Source organism: Ptychodera flava, chromosome 10 (assembly GCF_041260155.1).
Source record: "Ptychodera flava strain L36383 chromosome 10, AS_Pfla_20210202, whole genome shotgun sequence".
In the NCBI taxonomy this organism is placed as follows: domain Eukaryota; kingdom Metazoa; phylum Hemichordata; class Enteropneusta; family Ptychoderidae; genus Ptychodera; species Ptychodera flava.
The window spans coordinates 39,045,215-39,065,161 of NC_091937.1; the positions used below are offsets into that span (position 1 = coordinate 39,045,215).

General features: G+C 36.1%; 1 protein-coding gene across 2 annotated transcripts; it reads left to right on the plus strand.

Moving 5' to 3' along the window:
* The first annotated feature begins 4,940 nt into the window (after positions 1-4,940).
* On the plus strand, positions 4,941-17,755 carry LOC139142729 (MFS-type transporter SLC18B1-like). 2 transcript variants are annotated; one of them, XM_070712834.1, is made up of 14 exons: positions 4,941-5,125; positions 6,763-7,341; positions 8,113-8,208; positions 8,532-8,605; positions 9,469-9,616; positions 10,571-10,639; positions 11,027-11,117; positions 11,561-11,697; positions 12,347-12,445; positions 13,588-13,679; positions 14,258-14,353; positions 14,940-15,014; positions 15,325-15,468; positions 16,081-17,755. In XM_070712834.1, exons 2-14 carry the CDS (start codon positions 7,159-7,161, stop codon positions 16,163-16,165), a joined length of 1,389 nt encoding a protein of 462 aa, XP_070568935.1. In that variant the 5' UTR covers positions 4,941-5,125; positions 6,763-7,158; the 3' UTR covers positions 16,166-17,755. The 2 variants fall into 2 exon arrangements, with proteins under 2 accessions (XP_070568935.1, XP_070568936.1); XM_070712835.1 differs by lacking the exon at positions 4,941-5,125 and adding an exon at positions 5,282-5,587.
* The last annotated feature ends 2,192 nt before the right edge of the window (positions 17,756-19,947 follow it).

Below are 19,947 nucleotides of genomic sequence, written 5' to 3' on the forward strand. Positions count from 1 at the left end.
GCATAATTGCAACCCGTCTGTATTACGCTAAATCTAAAACTCAGACTTTCATCTCGTGTGATCATTTGCCATAATTCATTTCTTGATCCCATATTCACTTTTAACAAGTCACCACAGTCACCTGTGGTGCATTCCGCTCTGCGTCTAGATGCGCCCCATTGACGTGTGCACATATGCCTGAGAAGGAGAGCATATGTACACACGTCTATGGAGCGCATAGACGCAGAGCGGAATAGACCACAGGTGACTGTGAAGTCACTGATTACTGCAAAGGGAACTTAGCGATTGAAACCAAGTGTTTTTACGTCAACAAAGTGAGTGTATGTTTGAGTGATAAGCAACTCGACCGTTGAAATTCACGTAAAGTATTGTTTGCATACAAGTATTCTATCCATTGGTAACAGTTCGAGTCCTGATAGCTGATCGTCTTGCGCGATTTTATTCCTCTGTGTTATGTCCTAATTCACATTTGAGAACTTAATGACTGTCTTTCATTTGAATCGAATCCTACTTTCGATGTCTATGTACATGGCAATCTGGAATAGTCTTCAGTCCAATTTCCAAACGAAATATATTTTCCTTCTGTAGCCGATATGTTTCACCGAGTAACTTGGGTAAAAGAAGAAATAGATCGAGTCTTGGACTTTCACATTAAGTCAAAGTGAGATATTTTCATATAAAACAGATGAACTAAGCCGAATTCGGGAATTTACCCGAAAGTTTTCCAGAGCAGCTTGTTAATAACGCTTGAATTAAATAACGGATGTCATAAAACATATGACCTGGCATTAGCATCAAAAGGAGTATAGATCTATGTTATTCTAGACATATATTAAGATTTGCCGTGCAAGTGACAAGGCTCGTGGTGATATTCAAAGAATGCATTAACAAGCATTGAAACAAGTAAATAAGTAATCAAGCAGAATGCAGTACACTGACGACAAGCTTACGGAAGGAAGGGGCTTCGGGTATTTTAATGACATTGCATAAAATTTATTCGAGAGTTATCGATATCGTGAACGCGACAGAATCGAGCCGAGAAAAGTCAACTAAAAAGTACCGCGCCCTCTACCGTTGTACATTACGTATGGATGGTGGACCAGTCGCTCAATGGCCAGTCGCTCACTCCCCCGGTCTCTCCCTCTCTCTGTCTGACACCGACACGCACATACAGAAGATAACGGATCTCACTGTCTAAGTTTGATTGAAGTTAAAATAATCGCAATCATACCAATCCATAGTCCGATAACACTAGGTCAAATTCGTAATACAATAGTTATAAACACAAAACAGCACAGAACAGACAGTAAATCACCGATACACACAACAAAGTCAAATTCATGAAAGAAAGATATATGGACCTATGGCCAAAAGACCAAGAAGTGATGTCAGGTGTTTCGAAAATAGTAAGCGCATCCTGCCCCACATGTGGCACCCGCCATATATCAATCTGTAAGTCAGATAGGTAGTGGTCACTAACTAAGGCCCAATGTCACCGATGCCATCAGCGATCATTTGTCGAAGAGAGATATTGTATTTATCACCAGCTTGCGATACCTGCCAAATGAGCGTTTGAATATAGAGACAAGTCTTTCTTTGGTGTAACCTTGATATAACAGTTTGTAAGAGAGATGGCCATGTCTCTCTACTAAATCACCATATGAACTGCATGCTCTTGCATATCTAATAAGCTGGGAAATGTATACCTTATAAGCTGGTGAGAGCGGAATATTACTTATCTAAATATTAAGTTGGAAGTTCTAGCTAGAGAGACCATTTTCTGTTTGATTAGGTTCTGGATAAATTCTGCCTCGTATGAGAACAGAAATAAGTCAGCAAGCAAGGGAGCACAGTTAGTACCCTGAGAAATTCCTACACACTGTTTGAAAATGTTTTATCCAAATTCAACAAATATGTTGTCAATGAGGAAATCAAGCATACTGATAATATCTTTCTCGGTATAAAAAACTTTAGCATTAGTATTATTTTTAACAAAATATGTAGAATTATACCCTAATACCACATATTTGTAACGGCGTGAACCGTCTTTGTAGAAAAATGCTGGGTTGATGATGTTTTTCGAGCGTTCTTTCAATTTATCATGTGGTATTGTGGTATACAATGTTGAAAAGTTGAAAGTTTTATTGATGTTATTTTTGACAAAAATCTTGATTTCAAATTATCTAAGTGTTCCTTCGAATTTTTAATATCCACATGCACATTTGATTTATACCACTCCGAGAAAAAGACAACATCACGTACAGTGTGGCTGAAGTCCCCGTTTAACGGTACAAAGAACAGAAGTCAGTATCTACGATAACTCTGTTGTTGAACATTTTGAAGACCCTGCGATATACCTAGCTTTGTAAGGTGTTTTGTGGGGTTTTGGTATCCAGTATAAACTAGGAAACTTATTGTGGTCATCCTTCGTTGTAATATTAAAATTATCCATGAATGACTTATGGTTTGTCAAAATTTCAGTTTTGTTGAACATTGATTGTCTGTAGGTGGAGTTGGTGGAGGTCTTAGTTACACCAAGTTCGTCTATAAGACATTCAAAATAATACTTCTTACAGACAAATACAATGTTATTGGCAGCTTTATAAGCAGGGACGGCAACATATTTGTCATGGATATCATTCAAACACTTAACACCATCGGGATCTTTAAATACAGAATAGGGTCTTCTGCAAATATGTGATTTAAGTCGACTAATACGGCCACGGAATGATTTGACCTATTCTGACAGTGTGTCTAGCTCTACATCCTCCCTTTTAGCCCATTTCCTGGCATATTCTTCAACAGAGTCCATAATGATCTTAAAATTATGGTTCCAGTTGATCCTGCGAGGTTCTCTGAATCTTAGTCCACAAGATAATATCTTACGAAGGTAGTGATGTTCAACCACATTCAGGTCACCAGTGATGACGTGGCCAATCGCAGTATATTTGAAAGGAGATGATGTAGAGCAGTCACAGGATGATGGTGTCTGAAGGAATTCATCATTTTTTAAAGTGCCGCAATGCCTTATTGTAATTGAATATTTTATTGGAGATTGTCTTGGTGTACCGATATGCCAGAATAGGTACAGACTGGTTCTTAAAGTATACAGGTATAGTTGATGTAACTTTTTTGTTGTGAAGTATATTGCTGATATTAATGGCATCAATTCCTTCGTTTGTAAATTGACGATGTATGAAATGACGATGTTTATCATTCATAGACTCTGCACGAACAGGCTTGTATAGTCTGTATAGTGCAATATCAGCAATAATACTGACCAGTCTGTATGGTTGTTTGTTCGGATCTGTCAAAGACAATCCCAATGCATAGGCATGCAACCTTCTCAAGTCCTTGATGGAAAGAGCAAATAATGAAGTACGAATGTGATGGAGACCTAAAGGCTTCTGTGATAAAAAAAATCATTTCATGAAATTTGTCATGGCATTTGGAGGTAGATGTATTCACTTTAGGCGGATGGTAACGCCTATGTCTATGACTACGTCTTCTACGGACAGAAGACTCAAAATTTAAAAAGGCCCATCACACTCACTTCTTAGCAACCAGGACTTGAGAGATTGTCTATATTTCTTTGATGTTGTCATTACAACCATAAGGCATTGCGGTACCTAACTGTCTAATCCAGTGGTGCTCTCTCTGTCTACGGAATGGTGAACTAAGTGTTGGGCTGTTGGTTGGATAGTATATTTTTTCAAGAATACGAACACGCATAGACAAAGTAGAGTGATCATCTTGGTTAAAATGCTTATAAAGTTGCATGTCCAAAGATCGAATCACTCCACTGCGATGTCCGTTCATTCTAGATCGTAAGCTGTTTCCTGCTTCACCAACATTATCATCATATTCATCATTTGCAGCAATTATAGTTGAGACATAACATTGTTTTCAATACAGAAAAGACCGAATGTTTGTGTGTCACATCAGATAGTTTTAAAGTTAAGCACACTCCCGCTGTTTATCTGAATAGTGTCAAAATTGATTTATCGAAAGGAAGAAATATCTTCGGTTTTTGTTATCAAATCACTGTAGAGACGACAGCGATATTGAGCGACAAAGGAGAGCATTCTGTGTGTCAGCAAATATGCTGCTTAGGAAATTTTCCTTGTGTTCTTTTCAAGCGAAATGTAGAATTTTTAAAGTGTATTGTTTCAAATTGTACAGTGGCCACTTCTGGCTCAAATATTCTGCTGATGTCATGAGAAACTGAAAGTTGCCGACAACAATGCCGCCCATATTTTGGGGGTTATGAGAGACGAAGTAGTGCCAGCTCCGTATTTGTCACAAATGGGCTGTGCAACTTTGATGCTCTTCTAAGAAAACAAATGTACGGATTTATAGAACGTTTATCACGCAGTGGAAATACGAGTGTATGTCAAGTTTATGATGGCATGTATTTCATTTCTGATCTCCGCAAAATGTGGATAAAATCACTTTTCTATTGAGCGGTTGTGGTTATTTTTTGCATGATAATGCATCACTAAAATGTCACTTCTTCACACTGTATTATGATATTTATTTATCTATACATTTATTTATTATTGTACTGGGAATTCCATGGACATATAAAGTGAAATAAATAAAATACCCGATCGGGAGGAATTCCTCCATGTTAGTCTTGTGTGCATTGCTGACTAAGGTATTGGAGCCAAACCATTCACATTTTGTACTCGGCCAGCCAAACGTTAATCTTGCTGAAATTACCGAATTGTTTGAAAATCGGACCAATTTACTGGTCCTATGATTAAGCCCAAGGAGTACTACAAATAATTCTGTTGTTGGCACATTTATATATGTGCGTTTTTATTCGAAATGTACGGTGTATGGAATATAATTAATGCTGACCGTATCGTATACAAACAAATGTTTTGAGTTGATCTCTGTATAGAGGGCGCTGTAACAGAGTACGAGGTCAATCGAGGAGACGGAGGTCAACCCGGGCTGCGGGGTCATAATCGTACGAGTGCATAGAGTAGACTTCCGAGTCAAGTGATAACATAGCCCCAGTGATTGCACAACCGATGATCAATATGGTTGGTCCATAATAGCCGATGAGGATGCGATACTTCACTTGTGTCGGTCGAAGGCTCAAGGGGACTTTGAATCGGTAAGTTTTAGTGTTCACACCACATGCGTGATGTTTTCTGGGTAGTTTCTATAAGTGTAGTTTATGCTACGTTCCGACGTTCTCGTCCCTAGGTGATTAGGCTACGGACGAGAACGTCGGAACGTAGCATAAACTACACTTATAGAAACTACCCAGAAAACATCACGCCTGTGGTTTACACGCAGGTAAAATGGAGCCACCATGTCCACAGTCACCTGTGGTATATTCCGCTCTGCGTCTGTGCGCTCCATGCATAGACGTGTATATATATGCCTGAGTCTTCTCAGGCATATGTACACACGTCTATGGGGCGCATAGACGCAAAGCGGAATATATCACAGGTGATTGTTGACATCGCAGTTGGCACACACACACACACACACCTGTAAATGCTTTCTGACCATCAAATAATGGTAAAGTACGCAATGACAGCCTGACTTCCTGTGGATTGGATTTCATATGGTGAGGGTTGTTATAGTTTCATTCATTTTGTCCGCATAACTACTATTAATCCTCGAGGTAACCTCCATTTATTAAGTGTTGCACCATTGAATTAGGACGCAGATAGTATGGGGAGAGGGGAATGCATGTCCTCCACTGTCTATGGGTATGGCATATGTTAACCCAATGCAGGAACCTGTTGAAGGTGAATATCACGTGTCATCAAACTTCAGGGGAAGTGTTCCCAACTACAAGTCAATTTATACAGATACTTTGAATACACATTCTGGAGATTTTGAACGCAAAGCTGATCTACGCGAAATATTTATTGTTCAAGTAAGGATGTCAGGACACCATATTTTGCCCAGATGACAACCTGTCCTCTCATAGAAAATTATTCTCTCCATGATTCATGGCGTTTATAGATATTCATGTCAGCATACCAGTGAGATAAAGAGTTAGAGACTCATATCAAAATATTGCACAACATGCCAGTATGATTGCAGAAACAAGTCACTTCATATGTTTATGTTATGTTTATTGAAGAATTCTGTTTTTTGTAATTTACTCTAAAAATCAAGTAAAAAATGCCCAGTGTTCATAGAAAATAGCCTGTATGTGTTCATTATTGTTGGCAACTGAATTCCAGTCTAACAATGATTATAACATATTGTAAACAATGTGTTCAATTGAGAGGCTAGATTCTTTTGTGTTTTTCCGTCATACTGGAGTTTGATACAAAGGAATATGAAAGTGCTTTTGTTGTATCATGGTCACTTTGGTGGTGTGACCAATGTTGTATAGAACAAATATAATGGATGAGTCACGAGTTGCTAATTGTTGCGTATGTCCCTATTAAAGAAATAAAATATATGCTTCAAATTAACTCAACTAGATTCATCACTAAATGCATAAAATTTTTGTTGTTGAATAAAAAATAAAAAATGTTATGATTATTCATTACAGAAAAGCTGACAATCAGAGAAGGTACAATCAGGGACACTTGTGCCTCCTAGCACAAAGTAGAATGACACCCTATTGTGTGTATGATATGGATAAATTCATTTAAATTTGACAATTATTGTAAAAAGCAAGTTTTTATATTTAGGGTGCAAGAGTTGGTATATTTTGATTGTCAAACTTCTCCATTGGATGATTTACAATAACCTCAGCCTCTTGTTTCCTTTGTTTTACAGAAATCAGAGCCGTAGACAGCTTTGAGCTGATGTACAAAAACCTTATCGTTTATATTTTTCAAGTTATGCCACAACTTTTCATCACACAAAAATCAACAAAGAGATTTAAAGAGAAGTGATAGCATTTCAAAGATTGTCAAATAGCATAACCACCGTGGATGGAGGGATGGTGGTGTAACCTAAGATTTGAAGCGAGACATGTACAGGTGAAACATTTTGAAAAAAATTATCAAGCAACTTTAGGCAAAAGTTTAAGTTTTATCAAGAAATACATATTATAATACAGAAATATTTTCTCTGCTTATCACAAAAGTTGAGATATCTTCATAAACATCAACTGTCATCGTAACAGTTAATTCGTGGCTGGTCTGTTTAGACAATACAATATCCATAACCATGGAAACAAATGCAGAGAATCAGGATAACTCTGGCAACATTCAGAATGATACAAAAGTGGACGACGAACAAAAGAGTAAAGGTTTTACGAAGAGACAAATCTTGACACTGGTTAGCATCTCTATCGCCAATCTTGCAGACTTGACAAGTTTCAGCATTCTTGCACCGTTCTTTCCTATAGAGGTGAGTTTTTACACTTGTATTTGTATTCAACTCTTTGCTGAGTCAGGGTATTGACTAACACCGTATTTTGTTAGGTAATTTGTTGTTGCTACATTTTTAATATTTCACTATATAAGATAAATATGTGAATTTGACACAGGTCTCAGTCTGTTGGGTCCTTGAACCAATAATTTGACATTATAATTCCCAACATATTATGAACTGCCCTGTCTTACTACAAGCTGTTCTTATTTGGACCTATCTCAGTAAACCTCATAGGCTGTTTCATTTGTGCATCTTGGTGTACACCTGTTGACATCCACCAATCACAGACATTCCTCCAACCCCTTTTGTTGTGATTCCAAGGCCAAAGGTCCCTTCTTTGTGACAGTTATAGAGTTAACAATCTTTTCATGACCTTGGGTCACATTCACCCAAGGTCATTTTAAGAAAGTCAAAACCGATGCAAGTTAATTTGCTCACAGTAAATGGCTTGTCATGTTGTATAAAGTATTGCTCTCAGAAACCAGTTTCACCAGTAGGTGTGACTTGTGGCAATTAAAACACTGTTGGCCAATGTACTGTTTGTGTTATAGCATGTAACCTTTTGGTGGAAACATTCTGCAATCTCATTCAAACTCACATACAGCACAAACATGTACATTTGTCATAAATCACAAACGTCTTTACAGCAACTGCCAGACATGATGACAATTGTGCAGCTCAGAAATATAGGTGTAGCTCTCGATCAAGTCATACAAATTATTGAAAAAATATTTTATTTCCTTTCAGGCCAATAAGATGGGAGCCTCTGACACTGTAGTTGGCCTTGTCTTTGGTTGCTTTGCATTGGTTGGATTCATAGTCTCACCGATACTGGGCAAATTTGTAAGTGCTGCTCTCAGTGTCAGTTTGAGGTTGATGTCTTTCATGTAATTGCTTTTTGTTTTTGAAATTTTCTCGACAGAAATTTGCCTGCTGTCTTGTGAAATAGGCACTGTAAAATTAGAAACGGCATACAGGAAATTTGTTGAAACTAATACTTAGCTACTCATCAAAGTCAGAAACTTTAAAGGTTCCCAGCCAATGCACAACAGAAATGTCATGATAATTGTCTTTAAGGTACAATCAAGATTAGTTTCAACATTGTCAATTTTAGCATCTATCACTGCTACTGCCAACATGTAAATTTGTTCTTTTCTTCATTTCAGCTTCCACAAATTGGTTCCAAGTTCATGTTTCTCTCAGGTTCATTTGTGTGTGGCTGCTGCGTAATAATCTTTGGGTCAGTGTCAAGTTCATGAATCCTTTTATTCTTTGAACTATTGAACGAATCTCACAAGCTTCCTGCCATCAGTCACAAGCATTTTCCACAAAGTGACAGTGAAAATGTGATTGTTATGTACAAGATATCTATTTTCACAATGTGTAAGCAATCTACAAGTAAGAATTGCAGAGTTGTGACAGTGACTGCAACATGCAATAATTGTGTCAAGACAGACTGCGCTAAATGAAATAATCTTTGCAGTTAATAATACGGTAATAATTTCCAACTCATATTTTGAATAAAATAATTATGGTCAGGCTGTTGGTAATATTTCCTTCTGTCTCTGCCATATCTTTAAGAAGATTAATTTCACATGATATCATTAACACATTATAACGGTTTTCAGCATTCACCATGAATTTGTCCCTGTGACTATGTTGATGAGTATTGTAGCTATATGAACAAAATATGATCAATTTTAAAAGGTTTCACAAGGTCATGCTTCAAGGTCATGCTTTAATCTACATAATCTACCCATATCTCCAATATCTAATCATAGGGTGTGTTCCGAGCTCGGACTTCCTTATTTGGTCATAAAATTTTGGACAGGTTCATATATTGCTATATGAACCAAGATGTGCCCACAGTATGTAGAACATACCATGTGGCAACAATGACATATTGAATAATGGATATTGAAAGAAAACTAAATTTCAAACATTTCCTTACTCTGATTTTGATTTCTCCATAGTGTTTTTTTTAACAACAAGAAATACTTTGTCGATCATTACAATCCAAATTCACTTCAGTATTTCTCATTTTTTGGTGTAATTATTAAATTATGGTGCTAAATTAATTCAAGATTTTCTTTATCTTTTTAGGTTTTTGAATAAACTTGACCCAGGAACTGAATTCATTGTGTTTTGTTTTGTTGTGAGAACCATTGAGGCAGTTGGGGCAGCGGCATCAGATACAGCAGGTTACGCCATCATTGCAAAGACATTCCCTGATCACGTATCCACAACTTTTGTGAGTACTAAAATTTAAATGCACAATTTCTATTTTTGCCATATCACAATTAAAGAATTATTCAGAAAACATGATAATCTCCTGTACTTTTACCATAAAATATTTATTTTAGCATTTATATATATACTGATAACTGATAAAGAAAAATATTACAATGTACCATAATTCTTGTTATTTTTACAGTATCCAAACATTTGGAATGAATTGTGACAGTGTTTCTTTGTTTTCCCATATGAGATAATAATAATAATAACAATGTTTATTTCTTTAAAGCGCACTACACATACATCTCAGTGCGCTTTACACATTTAAATCGATAAATACCAGCAAAGCATGACAAACTTAAAATGTAAAAACAATCAAATTAGACTAAAAACATAAATGGTTAAAAATGATGAAAATTTCTGCAGAGTAAAAACAGTCAAAATACAAAAACATTATTAAAATTACACAATTTGAATGATTTATATAATAGTTGTATTGAGTCAATTATTTGAACCAAATTTTTCTATTACCTTTTAAATTTAGATCAATGTTCCGCTCTGATCTTGTAATATCCGTAACATTTCAAAGGGACTGAGCCCTTCTTCCCAACAGCGTCCCTGTCAGTCACTCAGCTCAGAGTGGAACTGACGTACATGAGTACCCTATTTGTGACTTAGACTTTATTTATTGTCAAAAAATACTTTGTGGGAATTATGCTTGTCTACTACTTTATCTGATACACTTGTTGGAGCTCAGCAAGAAACTCTCACAAACAAAAGTTGCTTTTCAAATGCAGTGGTAATATGACCCAAGAAGATATAAATCAGAGCTGGAGAAAATTCATTGTGTGTTACATCAACAGACTTACAGAAACAAACAGCTATGTAGAGTCAATAGGACTTCAAGTTATGCTACCAAACACAGACCTGGCCATGAAATGAATTCTATTTACTTTTCATTTTCTTCTAGGGAATACTTGAAATTTTCTGCGGTTTGGGTTACATGATTGGTCCTCCACTGGGAGGGTATCTGTATCAGGTATGGTCAGGATCAGTAATCATTACTCATCTACTTGTATTTGGGAAACTTTCTCATATAGCATTACTTTGATATCTTTGCAGAAAATACAGTTTAATTTTGTTGCAAGGTCAGTTTAAATTTCCATCGTTTCATGTCAGCTGTAGTACCTAAGATTGTGATTATGCAATTATAAATAATGAGATAGAAAATAAATGAATGAGTGTATGAATTAATAAGTGAATGAATAAATGAATGAATGAATAGTGCAGAAATAGCTGTTATAAGATCCAGAAGACAAAGTTTTGCAGGCATAAATTACTTTAATATAGCTATTACACTGACAGACTACAGGGAAAGTGTCATGATGAACACATTAATTGACACAGCATTTAAATTCCTTGACAGGTTGGAGGTTACACGTTACCCTTTATAGTGCTTGGATCTTGTACAATAGCGGTTGCCCTTGGTAACTTTTTTATACTGCCTCAGCAAACAGGTAAGGTCAAAGGTCATGTGGTATGTAATGTGACATGCAGTTTTTCTCAGATATTCTTCACAGGAATTAGCATTGCTGTGTTTCAAAATGTTCTGGGTCACAAAAAATTTCTTCTCTAAATCAACCTTTATATTAAGTCGCATTCCATAGATATTTTAATTGCTACACTTTATTCAAAATTGTAGCCATACTTCATTAGTTGTTGTTTCTGGTAGATACCAGAATACTAAGTCATGTCACCAATTGTCTGGATCTCTACTGGGTCATTGAAGTCTTGTTTTGTTATCACTGTTTTGACATATTTTCATAATTGTACTGGTGTAAACAATCTTCAAATGATAGAAAATGTGCAAACACTTCCTAAAAATTTAGTCCTTAATAATTCTAAAACCGACAAGGATGAACCTTTCACTTACTGTTATTGGTTTTTACAATTTTTTCAGAGGATTCAAAACCAGGATCAGGATCTGTTTTGCAGTTACTGTCCATTCCATCGATACTTGTAACATCGGCATGTGTCCTGATTAGTTCCATGGCATTGGGTTTCCTCAATCCTACATTTGCTAAACATCTACAACAGGTAAGGTATTTATGCACAGGGTCATCAGTGTTATCGACTTCAAACTCAATTTCTCATTCTCTGTCTTTATAATCTCTCTACGATTACTAAGGGACATTCAGATTTTAGGAAAAGCAAACAGTATCATAGAAAATTGATGCGTACATGTAGGGATCGAATTGCCAAAAGATAGTTTTATCCTGCAGGCAAAATATAAACAGGATCAGGTACAGAGTGCAGACAATTTATATTTCAAACAAAATTGCATAGTTAGCAACATGGTGCACAGGAGTATTGGTAATATGAGGTCATAAAATGGAGACAGAAAAATATTGTTTCACCCTTGAGTATGGGATTTAATGCCTAATCATATAGTGCTATTTTGTACCAAAATAAATATTCTGCTAGTATGAAATGATTTATCAGTACATGTATTAATCCAGAGAGGTATTGTGTAATTCATGCAGTGGTGGGACCAGTTGGCATTAATGTTATTTTCTTAAGAGAAAATCACACATATTTACCTTCTGTAGCAAGTAAGAAAATATGCAGGGAGTGTAATCTACATGGGGTTTACATCTTTTCATGTATACATTTTTACTTGTGTTAATTTTGAATATCTTGACTACACTCTGTAAAACAAACTTTGTTTTTTTTTCTTCTCTAATAGTTCAATTTAAGTTCAACTATGGTTGGTGTAATGTTTCTCATCATTTCAGCAACCTATGCAGTATCAGCGTTTTTCAATGGCATTATTACCGATAAATTGGTAAGTACCGTTATAATTGCATAATATTATACTTCATAAAGTATACAGTATTTCTTGGATGAGCAAATCTATACTCAGATATACAGGCACCCACTACCGAATATTTTGCTTCACATTGTTGATTCTAAAGTTCAACTGATCCTTGGAAACAGTTGCAGTATACTCTTACAGACTTTTAAAATAGAGAATGTAACATGATACAAGGTTATTAGTCAAGCTCACCTGAACACTTGTTTTAAGTCACCACTGGTCTGGGGACCATCAAACACCGGTTAGATTTTATCTTCTCTGAATATGTCTAAGAGTGACAATATCCATGTCACTATTGGTATGCTGTGGTGTTTCACTGCAAACAATCACTTCCAGCTAGATGTGTAGGTTGGATCAGTTGTGGGCAAAGTTCTGCTCTTACTCAAGCCTAGTAATTTTTTACTTTGTTTGTCTTTGGCTTTTTTTCAATTGATATTCAACAAATTTTACTCTATAAAAGCTGTTAAAGGGACAAAGTCGCTCATTTTTCATGAATTTCGTTTGATACGAGATACTACTTATATTGTTTGACATGTTGAAAGATACTGATTGAATGGATCACCATGCATACATTCAACCCCAATTTTAGACAAATTAAATGAAACCATGGCGAAAATGAATTAATAGTCATCTCCATTAATTCATTTTCGCCATGGTGTCATGTATCGTATCTAAAACCAGGGTCAAATATACATGTATGCATGGTCACCCATTCAATCAGTATCTTTCAACATGTCAAACAATATATAGTATCTTGTATCAAACAAAATTCATGAAAAAATGGGTGACTTTGTCCCTTTAATTTTGACAGCTTTTCAGTGTCAGGATTGTGAACCAATTTCAGTTCTTGGAAAGCTGTGTATAGCAATTGCTTAAATGCTCTTAGTATCTGTCTGGTCAATGTGGAATATGCAAAAGATACAAATACATTATTGTCAATCCGTTCATTAACACAGACACAAATTCAACTATCAAGTACAACAATGCAATTGTTATATAGGTAAATTCTGTAACCATAGCAGCCATCACTTTGTCGATGATATTGACATATACCTACATTGATGTCAGACAAATAATTCATGTTAATTTCAATTGGTCCTTTTGATTTTCAGAACATTGCCAAGTTGTTGATGATAATTGGCAATATTGGTTGTGGTGCTGCCTATCTCTATATTGGACCTTCACCACTATTATACACAAAAAGGTATGCAAGCGTGATTAAATTAGAATTTTGCATCCACAACAACTTTAGAATCAGCTCATCTTTCCAAGTGTACAATCGCACTGATAACTTGCACTTTCACAGGTTATGAATGAAAGGAATTTACCAGGTGATCTTTACCATAACTTTATGGTTCAAGCTGAGGACAGTCACCTTGAGGTAATGCTGTCCTAGGACAACTCCCCCTTGATATTTACCCACAGAATAATTACCCAAACCCTTGCCTGAACTGTTGCAGATGTTGAATGTACCAGGGGGTAGTCTTCCGCATACCATGTCAAGGATTTGGCTTTTGCTATGGTGTTCTTGGACAGCTTCTCCTGGACATTCACTGATTGGATCCTTTCCCTTACCTAAACCTATCCATAAACTTTTCCTCAAATGAAGAGTGTGAAATTTTCAGTTGATGAATGTCCAGGGGTTAATTGTTGTGATACGAAACCTATCATGACAACATTAAGAGATAAGTGCATCATATTAATATTGACAAAAAATGTTTGATATCGTTACTTTTATTTTAATTCACAATGTAAATTGTTTTTCCTTTTCTTGTTCTACAGCCAGCTCTGGATTGTGATATTCTCAGTGACAGTGCTGGGCATATCTCTTGGCTGTTCTGTAGTTCCAGCTTTCAATGATTTATTCATAACTGCAAGGTAGTGTATGTGGCTTTCACAAAATCATTTTTATCACCAATGTAGGGACATGTCTCCATAGTGGGCAGTACAGACATCCCTATGACCAGTCCCCCCAGCTTACTGGAGATGTGTTCCACCCAATGTATGCTTCACCGTTTTCAGTCTAGAGTTGATGATTGCAAGACTGTGTGAGAATTTTTTCTAAATTCTATCATCCCACTTTATCTAGCCTCAATAGATGCTATCTATGAAAGCATTCTGATGTACATATATTTATCATCATCAAGTATAACTCTTTTCCTGCCAAGTTCATAATTCACCATCAGGTCAAGATGGTTAAAATTAATGTAACACAATATATTCCATATGTTTTATTTTAACATAATACTGTACATTTGAAGGCTGTTGAAAATATAAATACTGTAAACTTGATTTTTTTTTTAAAGCTACTATAACAGACCAAGCCAAGTAGGTGAAAATACACCATGTTTTGGCTCAATACCGCTTTTTACTGACTTGGCTGATGGGGAAGTGATACTGTCTGGCAAGAAAAGGGTTAAAGATACTTTGAAATAACATTGCTTACTTTTTGTTTGTTACCTAGGTGGTATGGAATGCCAGACAATATGGGAACCCAAGGTGTAGTTTCCGGCGTCTACAATGGTCTTTTTTCATTAGGGTGAGCTTTTTGTATTATTAATTTTATGCAGCAATTAATCAAAGTAAATTTCAGTTGAAAGTCTCTCAGGATTGAGATTAGTTCGAGGTAAAAGATGCATAGCCAAATAGTTGATTTTATTCATTTTCAGAGATTGGCCATTTTGGTTAATATTGGTGCCAGCAAACTGCATGCCTTTCTATACATGTATGTTTTATTCTAGTAATTTGAAGTTTCAATATGATTCCAAGAGTTTTCAACTTGCCATTTAGTTCTTTTTAACTCAGAAATGTATCATAGCTTTCACAAAACTATCTCAAATTTCATCTAGGAATTTTATTGGTCCAACTGCCGGTGGAGCACTATCAGAAGCTGTCGGTTTTGACTGGGCTTCCACTGTATTTGCAATACTTTACCTCTTGGTGGCGCTGTTACTGGCCGTTTTCTGTCTGTGGGAGTATCAGTGTGGGAAAGGGTAGGTGTACAGTCTTTTTATTTGTAAACATTTGTTTTATCATCTCTTAAGCCGTCAGTAGAATATGGAAGTACATTCTTTAGGCTCGGTAACCCTGACAGTACATGGGGTGGGGGTGCGATGGTAGGGGGCTCCCATTCGACTGCAGCCAACACAGTCACAGGGAAATCTCAGTCAAAAATCTCTGTGAAAAGATAGTGAAATAAGGATGAGAGATACATCCTGGGAGCAACTTATCCGTGATGTAAATCATGTTTTGAGACAAAGTTACTGAAAATATAGCTTCAAGGTTATGTAGAATTTGAAGTGGCTTTCAGATTCCTTTTGAAGTAATAATGAGAGATAGCTTTGATATCATGGATTAGCTATATGCAAGTGTTCCAAGACATAAAAGTAAGGCATAAAAGCTGGCAGAAATTACCAAAAGAGAAGCCAAAAACAACAGTTGGAACTCAGCCATCTTTATATCTGTGATCGTACAAACATGTTAGTCTTATACTGATTTGGTTCAAGTGTTTAAGAATAAAAAATTTGCAAAAAGGATTATTGTTTTTATGCAGTGACAAAATTTTGTCTCAAGCATTGACATATCTCTCTCTTTTCAACTTTCAGGAGGAGAGTTGCAAAGCAGCAAGCTAGTGTTGTGACATCTGTCAACCCTGACACTGATGAAAGGTCACCTCTGCTGTCAGCATAATTTAACCTTCTCACCCCTGATTCCCTGTAAACAGGTCCACATTCACCATTCATAACACTGGATTTGGGCCAAACCATGGTGGAGGACAGGTTACATTCTTGTACCTTTCACTTTGACAATTGTTTTTAGGTTTTTGTTGCATGTGTAAGCAACAGTTTCTCAGTGCACTCCACAAAGTGTGTTCAAATACCCAGTACTCAGCTTGCCAACATTGACTGTACATGTGCGTCCTGCATTGTTAGTTTTGATAACTTAATTCAGGTCTGCACTTGAAATCAGTAGCCAACAATGGCACTGCATGTCACAGACTGACATGTCGCATCGGCAAACTTAAAACTGGGTGTTCAAAGCATGCTATAGATCAAGAAACTAGATAATACATAGATCAAAAATATAGAAGAAATAGTCAAAAGTTGTATTTACTTTAGCTTTAATTATTTTGTCAATCACAAAAAATATATTTACAAATAATTAAACTCAGGAAATGTCTGTATTCATATCAAAAGCAATAATAGTGAATCAAATTTAGAGAGATATTCTCTCGTTTTAAAATATATTTACTACAGATATTTATTTGCTAATATTTCATCACTATTATAAACATTGATTTTATTGATGTTTTCAAGATTCCAAGGAAAGAGTGTCATGAGATATTTAGGAAACTCAAATCTGATAAAGCTCAGCTTGAATGCCATCATGTTATGTGGTCATTCTGCAATACAATTCATCAATTGCACTCTTCTATGGGTCAATCAGTCTCTTAACCCTTTGAGTGTTGTAATTTTTCCACAAAATTTTACTGCCACATTTCGTCAATCTTTTATGAATTTTTCTGAAATCTTTTGGTAATTTTAGACCAAATTGACATCATGTTTTATTGGCTACAGTTTTTATCAAAATTTGGGCAAAAATCTCAGAAAAATTGACTGTGATATATTTTATAAAGGTGAGAAAATTTGACGTTGGCGCTCAAAGGGTAATTTCAATTGAACACATGATTGCTGCAAGCTACCACAGCAAGAGTGTCACGGTGATAAGCTGAAAAGGAAATTGAAATATGTCATTAATTTGTGTTTGTCCTTTATTTCTGTGCATAAATTTGCACTCTCACAAAGATAATGTGTCACTGTACTCAAGTTCAACACAAACTGACTATCACTAAAGACTCATATTTTTATTTTTTTTTCATTTTCAAATTTAATAGTAAAGCTGAAGCCAATTCCTTGAACTGAGTACAAAAACCACATGTCACAACTTTTTACATCAAATTCTTCATTAAGTCAGAACAATCAACTTTGTGATTACAAATCAGATAAATCTCAGGCAACATTCTGCAGTGTTTGTTGATGTATTGATTTTTGGAATTCATTCATAGAAATGTACAGAATGCACACAGCAAAAACAAATTGTGCCCGTTCAATCAGCTTCCAAATGGACAAGTGCCATATCACTGCTCAAAGTAATGGGACTAGTAATAAACTACAGATGATGAACAACATGTACTGATACTGGTTTTGACTGTATTTGTACTTCAACCCTGTGACATGTATTATATTGTTAAAACAATATTAAAAGATACTTTCAAACCTAGTCATTTGTCAGTGTGATGACTGGCATGATACACACTGTACTTGTGTACACACGTAATTCCTGCTTTAAATGTCTTTTGTGTATGTGTGTGTGAGAGTGTGTGTGTATGTGTGTGTGTGTGTGTGGAGAGAGAGAGAGAGAGGAGAGAGAGAGAGAGAGAGAGAGAGAGAGAGAGAGAGGGGGTTTCATGTGTAATGTTTGTACACGGAATGATTAGTTCAATCACTGATTCTGAACCTTGCACTCCCGTTGATACTAGACCGACAGCTGACATGCCTTATTATAGCAAAGTAAAATTTATTGTACGCGTAATTCGTTTCTTTCTTTTGCCTTCGCAAGACCTGATGCTTCCCCCTAAAAATAACTGGTCTCTTCCTGATCAGGTTCCCACGATCCCGGCTGAGGTTTGCAATGTGCAACGGTATTCAGTGGTATAGATTTCGCGCACAGAGCATACATCTTGAATGCCGCAGCCGTGTCAGTCAAGGGATATATTGCTCTCGCAGACACCTTCATAACATGATACGTGAAGCAAACTTTTGACAGCATTGCATGTCCTGCGTATCGGCCTTTCTATAACGTCATAATATTTCTACATGAAGTTGGGTGACTTCAGCCAGAGAACGGTTTGCTCTTTTATAGCGAAAAGGAGCGCCCCCATTTTACAAGGAGGAAGTTGCGTCTTAACTTTCTGCCAATCAGCGTTCAGCTTCGTGAACGTGTCCCTCCGTTTCTATACTTAAAGCGTCAAGTTCAACCATTCAGCATTCAACAGTGATCTATCTTGGTAAGTGAACAAACAGTGTGTTTTCTCAAGTAAGGCTATAGTCTTGCTTTCCACTAGTACCTGATGGAATAAGTTGTCCTGTAAGTGCTTCACGTACATCGTGTATCTCGTAAACGCCTCCGGACCGTTGCATGGATGTAGAGACAAGTCGCCCGGAACAGTTATTTTTCCGCCGACATTCCTGTGTATCAAAGAAGGCATTGGAGCGGCCAGGACAAAATTTGGTGACAAGAACAACAATTATACATATATACCTTCATCACCATGTTGTACGTTTGTTGATTGAAAATAATGATTAACATCTCCCCCTCACCTCCCCTCCCCTAGCCTGCTGTCTAGGAAAGAATTATCGTCTTCTTTGTTGTATGTTTTGTTCAATAACATGTAATCAAAAGAATGAACCCATATCTACAAAAACAGCTTTACCAACGGTTTGTAGAAGCTTTTAGTAATACATTGAGTGTTGTGTTTCGATACACTAGATTCACGCATATATATTGCTTCGTTTCGTTTAAGGATATTACTGGCCTCGATTATTTTATATCTAAGTTAGCATGCCAGTGTTTAAATTCAACGAAACGATTTTAAGACATAAATGATTATTCCACATGTGAAAATTTCGGCAAAAGCAAGTAACTGAAATTTATAAACAATTTGAAAAGATATTTCTATAAAGATTTGTATATCACAGTACAGCTACTCTATCTTACACGTGCAACATTATTGGATGATGGTAATGTATGGTTCCTTTTTACAAAAATAGTTCTTTATTTAAGCTTATCTATCATAATTTTGAACTTTAACAAGTCAAAATAAAAGTCTTCTTGCTACTTTTTAAAGTAATTATGGTCTTGTTCAGGATGTGACGTATGACGACGACATGTTTATGATTTACGTTTTTGCATTCTGTCCTTTTGTCAGCTTCCTTTCAATCAATTCCTCTTTCCAGCAATGATGGCAATTTTCGAAATGTCAGTGGTGATAATTTTCTCGACAGTTGAGCAGATTCATTTGGCAAAAAAATTGTGCTGTTCCGATAACATGGTTTTCAAAAATACGGTAGGTAGGTCGGCAGGGATTTTTTCCCAAAATATTTTATTTTAAAATATGCAGTTTTCAGGGGTTCAGGGCGATCGAACACTGGCTACAACATTTCCATACATATAAAAGGAATAAAAACATAAAAGACGTCCTCGTTCAAGCAAAAATCAAATGCCTGGTAACGAACACGTGATACTGTGTTTTTTCTATCTTGTTTTACTTCCGAGTTTACGTAGCTCTAAGAAGTTAAGGATCGGTAGGCAAAAAATAGGGTAGGTCAGGTTATCGGAAAAGCACAATTTTTTTTCTTTAGCATTAGACCATACACTATATTTTTGGAATTATTTTATCTTTGTTCTAACAG